At 49.9% G+C, this 6,034-nt stretch overlaps 1 protein-coding gene across 1 annotated transcript; it reads right to left on the bottom strand.

The window, feature by feature from the left end:
- Positions 1-2,426: 2,426 nt before the first annotated feature.
- Positions 2,427-3,739, bottom strand: LOC148127786 (uncharacterized). The gene has a single exon (XM_087920780.1). It carries the CDS (start codon positions 3,737-3,739, stop codon positions 2,969-2,971), a length of 771 nt encoding a protein of 256 aa, XP_087776906.1. The 3' UTR covers positions 2,427-2,968.
- Positions 3,740-6,034: the final 2,295 nt, after the last annotated feature.

Raw genomic sequence — 6,034 nt, 5'->3', positions numbered from 1 at the left:
ACAACTGGGGCATCCACAATGGGCACTTTCGGGGCCTTGAAGAGATCAGCTGCCGCATTGAACATTTTTCTGTCCAGGGAGGAAGGGTTTGGACCCGACCCAAGGGATGACCATTGTTGTGGAGCGGCGGTAGAGATTGAGACAGACACAGGCTCAACGTTTAACAGGCTTTATTCTAGCAAATAAAGGGTCACCGCGGCTGCCAAAGCTAACTGGCAATCAGCTGGCGGCGACAGCTGATGCCGCTTGACAGCTCCTTTTATAGCCGGCTGTCAAACAGTATCAACCAATGGGAGCTCACTGCGGGGACAGTTCGGGATTCGGCGGGTAGACCAGGCCATCAGGCGGAGAACCGTTCGCAACTGCGGGGTAGACTGACTCGCTCGGCTGGTCGGCTTCAGCAGGCGGTTGGTAGACTGGGGCGTCTGGCAGGTAGGCTGCAGCAGGTGGCTGGTAGACTGGGGCGTCTGGCAGATAGGCTTCAGCAGGCTGCTGGTAGACTGGTGCGTCTGGCAGTCCCTGGGAGTCGACGGCAGCTCTTTCCCAACGCCTCCTTAGCTGGTCGATGTGCTGGCACCATACTCGACCATCCTCCAAGAGGATCCTATAGGACTTGGGTCCTGTAATGGAAACTACTTTCCCTGGCATCCATAGAGGGTGCCCTGCATAGTTCCTGGCATAAACCAGGTCCTGCAGGGTAAATTCCCTAGCATGGCTGTCAGAGCCTAGAGGGGTGCCGGGGCATAGTGGGGGTGCAACCTGTCCAGGGCGGTACTGAAGCGTCTGCCCATCAATAGTTCTGCAGGGGACTTGGTGGTGGTGCATGGAGTGGAATGCTGGGTGAGCAAGAAGGTGGACAGTTTGGAGTGCCAGTCTGCTTGGCCAAATCTTGCCAAGGCTTCCTTTACAGATCTAACAGCCCTCTCAGCCATCCCATTGCTTGCAGGGTGAAAAGGGGCTGTGAGGGCGTGCCTGATGCCCAGGTTGGCTGCGAAGACCCCAAACTCACAAGAGGTGAACTGGGGGCCATTATCAGATATCAAGGTGTCAGGGAGGCCATGCGTGACGAACAGTCTGGTCAGGGCTCTCGTGACAGCCAGTGTAGTTATGGAGGGTAGCAAGGCCACATCAATCCATTTAGAGAACGTGTCTACTATGACTAGAAAGGTCTGCCCATGCACAGGGCCAGTGAGGTCAACATGCAGTCGGGGCTACGGGGCCCCAGCATCCTCCCATCGGGTTGGGACAGCTGTTGGAGGTGCTGATCTGGTTGCCTGGCAGGGCTGGCACGTGCTTACCCAGCTGGAGATCCGGGCATCCAGGCCTGGCCACCACACGTAGCTGCGGGCCAGAGCCTTCATCCTCACGATGCCAGGGTGGCCTTCGTGCAGGGCTTTTAAAATTGGCTCTTGGAGTTTGGTGGGGATGACCACTCTTGTCCCCCATAGTAAGCAGCCCTGTAGTGAAGATAACTCTTGCCTGCAGGTCTTAAATGGCATGAATTCAGGGGTGTACTGAATTTCAGGCCACCCCCTCCCCACCCAGTCCAGGACTTGGGAGATTACCTTGTCCCTTCTGGAGTGGGCAGCAATATCCTCGGCTGAGACTGGCAGGTTGAGTTCATTGCAATCAAAAATGGTGTGGATTGGTGTGAGGTCTTCCACTGGTGTTGGCAGGGGGCACCTGCTAAGGGCATCTGTGTGGCACAGGTTCTTCCCCGGGCGATGTACCAGTTTATATGAGTAGGTGGCTAGGAACAGGGTCCATCTGGTCATCCACGGGGATAGTACCTGTGGGGTTTGCTTGTCTCCTGCTAAAAGGCCTAAAAGTGGTTTGTGATCTGTTATAAGCTCAAAGTAATGACCATAAAGGAATTCATTGAATTTTTTCACAGCAGCAACTGCTGCTAAGGCTTCCTTATCAATTTGACTATAGTTCCTTTCTGCTGCAGAAAATGTTCTTGAGAAGAAGGCAATTGGGGCCTCGGAGCCATTAGGTAGCCTATGGCTGAGTACTGCCCCTATGCCGAAGGGAGAAGCGTCTGCAGCTAGAACCAGGGGAAGTTGTTGGTTAAACTGGACTAGAACTGCATTTGAGGTTAGCAGGGATTTGACCGCTTGGAAAGCATTGGCTTCTCTTTGTCCCCAGTGCCAGGGGGCTTTCTTATCTAAAAGTCTATGCAAAGGTTCAGCTATAGAAGCTTATGTGGAAGAAAAGCTGCGTAGAAATTCAGAAGTCCTAAAAATGCTTGTAATTCTGTTTTGTTAGAGGGAGTAGGTGCCTCATGGATGGCCCTAACTTTTGTTTCTATAGGGTGAATTCCAGAGGTGTCAATTCGATAACCTAGGAAGTCCACTTGCTTAGTGGCAATGGTGCAGTTTTTAAACGAATGCTGCGAGGTTTTAAATGAATGGGGGTGGCTTGTGGGCTTACATCAAATGAGATAGGGGTACCAGAATAACATCCCAGCTCATTACTGAAAACATCAGCGTAGTCCCTCAAGAGGGTGTCTACCTCAGTATTCACCACAGAGTGAATACCAGTTACACTAAGGCCCAGGGCAGGGAACCAATCTAGCCCAAGCAAGCTGGGAAGGGCACCATCTACAACCACCAGAGGCAAGTGGCCTCTAAAGTTCTGGAATTGAATTAGGAACTTGCCTTTCCCCAGGACTGGAATGGTCTTTCCCTGATAGTCTCGAAGAGTCAGGTGGCAGTTGAGCAGCTTCTTCTTGGCGAGTGTAGGGAGCAGCTTCTTCAGGGTGGCCCACGAGATGATAGAGAGGGCAGACTCGGTGTCCACCTCCATCCGACAGGGTTTACCTTCTAAAAAGACAGAAATGCTTATTTTGTTAGACCCAGGGGTGGTATTGTCTGAGTGGTAACAGGTATAGCAATCTTCAACTTGCCTTTGGAAGAAGGAAGCCGCTTGAGGTCTTTGTGGGAAGGTTTTTTCAGCTTGGCAAACCCTAGCTATGTGGCCTTTTTTCTGGCAGTTTAGGCAGATGACATTTCTGAATCTGCAGGTTGACCTGGGATGTGCTCCCCCACAGCTCAGACAATTGGGTTGCTGTCTGGCTGTTGGGTTGGTGTTTTTCCTTGGCGTCTTGGGGGTGGGGTCTTGGTTGTCTGAGACGGTTTACATCAAGTGGTTCCTCTTCTAGGGAAACCTCATCAAAGTGAATGGCAGAGTTCCCTTGCGTAATAGGGTTTCCCTGAATCTCAGCTGCTGACAGCTCTGATAGCTCAGCAGCCTGAGCTTCTTCAATGGCTAAGTTTAGGGTTAAATCTTTTTTTGCTAAGAAATGCCTCTGTAGCTTTAGGTCTCTAACCCCTCCTACAATTTGGTCAAGTAGCATGTCTTCCAGGTAATCCCTAAACCCACAGTGTATGGCAGCTGATCTTAAGGCTGCCATATACTGACTAACGGTCTCCCCTTCAGCCTGAACTCTCCTTCTAAAAGCCAGTCTCCTAGCTATTTGAGAGGGTTTGGGGGAGTAGTGGTTAGACAGGATTCCCTGCAACTCCCAGGGAATAGCTTTCACAGAGCATGGGGATACTAATGCTGAGGCTGTATCAAAAACTGCAGCCCCACAGAAACTCAGGAAATAGGATCTTTTCCTCAGGTCAATGGCTTCTGTCAGGTCGATAGCGTTTAGGAAACACTTGAACCGGTTCATGTACGACTCCCACGTCTCGCCCGTCGGTTGGAAGGGAGGGAATGTCAGGTTTGTGCCCATCTTGAAAATGGCAGTCTCCTCAGCTGAGGGAGCTTAGATTCGCGCTTTTAGAAAAGCACTCGCAGCTGCGCCTGTCAGGCGGCGGCAGACTCCTCAGCTGGGAGTTTGAACTTCGCGCTCGTGGAGAGCATCAGCGGCGGTGACGTAGTTCAGCTCTAGCAGCTTCAGCTTTTTTTGACAGTGACTGTGCTCAGCTGTCTTTGCCTGGTTGTCTCTTATCAAATCTCACCTTCGTCGCCAGTGTTGTGGAGCGGCAGTAGAGATTGAGACAGACACAGGCTCAACATTTAACAGGCTTTATTCTAGTGAATAAAGGGTTGCCGTGGCTGCCGAGGCTAACTGGCAGTCAGCTGGCGGTGACAGCTGATGCCGTTTGACAGCTCCTTTTATAGCCGGCTGTCAAACGGCATCAACCAATGGGAGCGGTCGGCGCTCCCGCGCAGGCAGCGGACCAGAGAGAGGACCGCTGTCAGTCTGTGAACACAGCAACCATTGCCTTTGGATGACTGTGGTAAACATTCTTGGCGTAGGGATAACATGTGCTGTAACAGTTTTTTCAGAAACAATGGGTCATTGGGGTCTTCTGAGGGGTCTGTAGGCTCCTTTGATTCAGGAACCTAAACCCTGCCCTGTGGCTTTCTTAGCCTTGAAGAGGAGCAACTTGAATATGGCAGGCTGAAATAGGCCTGGCATAGAGATTTGATCAGAATTATCCAGGCCTTCATCATCTGAGTAATTTTGGTCCATCATTTAGCCACTGTCAGATGGGATGGAGTGGGAGCTTTCAGAACAAGCATAGGACCCTGATTCAGAATGCAGGGCAAGATCAACCTCATAATGAAACCTGTGTCTCCTACTATGTCTTGATGATGAAATTGATGCCTCTGAAGCGCCTGATCTGTTTCAAGGCTGCTGACACCCCTTCTTTTACTTCCTCAAGAGCCTGCATATTAATTTGGAATTCAGGATCTTGTTCCCAGTCTGGGTCTGTGGGCTGGAACTGGCAGTTGCCCTGTTGCTGGGCAGACTGAAAAGAAATTGCTTATCTCAGAGACTTCAAGGGACTCTTGCAGCAATTCTTGCTCTTCAGCTTCCCCTGTGGCCATTTCTGTTACGACACTCCTGTCAGTATGTCCCTATCTCCTCTTAATAACGGTTGCTCCTCATTTAGGTGGGAAACTGTGCTGAGCACCATTTCTGCAGTATTTTGGGCCGTTTCTTTTCCTCTCGCCCACAACTTGTCCAGAGCCTAGTCTCTATGGTGCTCATCCTGCTCAGTTGCCTTGGAGCTCTTTCAAGCCCCTGCAGGCTTGTCCCTTGGCTTGGGGCTGCTAGATGAAGACAACTGATCTGGGGATGCTGGGCTGAGTGAGTGTGACAGTCTGCGAGCCGTATCCTCCAACTCCTGATTGCGCAGCTAGTGTTCTGTGATAATTCTGCCATTTTCTATTCCAATATTTTAAACAGTATTCTCCACATCTTTTATCTGTGGCTTCCCTGGCTCTGTTCTAGCCCAAATACTATTCTAGTTACCTTACTTGTTATGGAAAGGTTTTTCGTCCTTCGTTTGGTGTCTTCTGCCCCTTTAACGCTGCCATGGTAAACCAAGGTGTCTGTGGTGGCCATTTCAAGCCGCGGAGAACCTTCCCAAACCAAATGTGGGGAAACTGCGTGGATGGTGTATCTTCACACCTCCCGCTAAAATCACGTAGTAGACCGGCCCTCAGCTGATCCGATATCCAACAGCCTGGGCCAAAGCCCTGACCACGCTGTCTTTGACAGCTGTGAAACGAGTAGACCGGTTCTTAGTTGAGATAGTTTTCAGGATTGGTGATTTTTTTCTCTAATTTTCTAATTAAACTGGTTTAAATTTAGATCTTTTTAGGAGCAGAAATTAACACATCATCCAGCAAGCTGACTGAGTCAATTTCTGGGACAACCCTAGCAACAGGAGGAGTGTCTTCAAAGACTTGACAGACTCAGTCCAGTCAGCAAGAGGTGACTGATTACCCAATCCTGAATGCTATCTCCACCACAATGGAGAAGAAAATATATGTACATTTTTATGTTAAAACATGCCCCTCCTTTGACTTACCTTCTTTGGCTTAAATGACATAAGTGAATGGAGGGACAAATCACTCATCATCAAACTGTGTCTCCTTTGGTTGGCATTCTGAATAAACTCAAGTGAAGTTATGAGGACAATTGGAAATTATTCCAGCACTTAAAAATCACATTACTGATCAGTCAGAATATTGAGACTTCTATAAGTAAAGTGTCAACAGAACATGGGCA

Source organism: Pseudonaja textilis, chromosome 1 (genome assembly GCF_049901715.1).
Source record: "Pseudonaja textilis isolate UNSWEBS1 chromosome 1, rPseTex1.2, whole genome shotgun sequence".
Lineage (NCBI taxonomy): Eukaryota > Metazoa > Chordata > Lepidosauria > Squamata > Elapidae > Pseudonaja > Pseudonaja textilis.
The sequence above is the reverse complement of the archived record's forward strand: the minus strand, read 5'-3'. Positions and strand labels throughout refer to the sequence as shown.

Coding starts and splice junctions, on each gene's coding strand:
- LOC148127786 (XM_087920780.1), bottom strand. CDS start 3,739: ATGGGCACAAACCTGACATTCCCTCCCTTCCAACCGACGGGCGAGACG.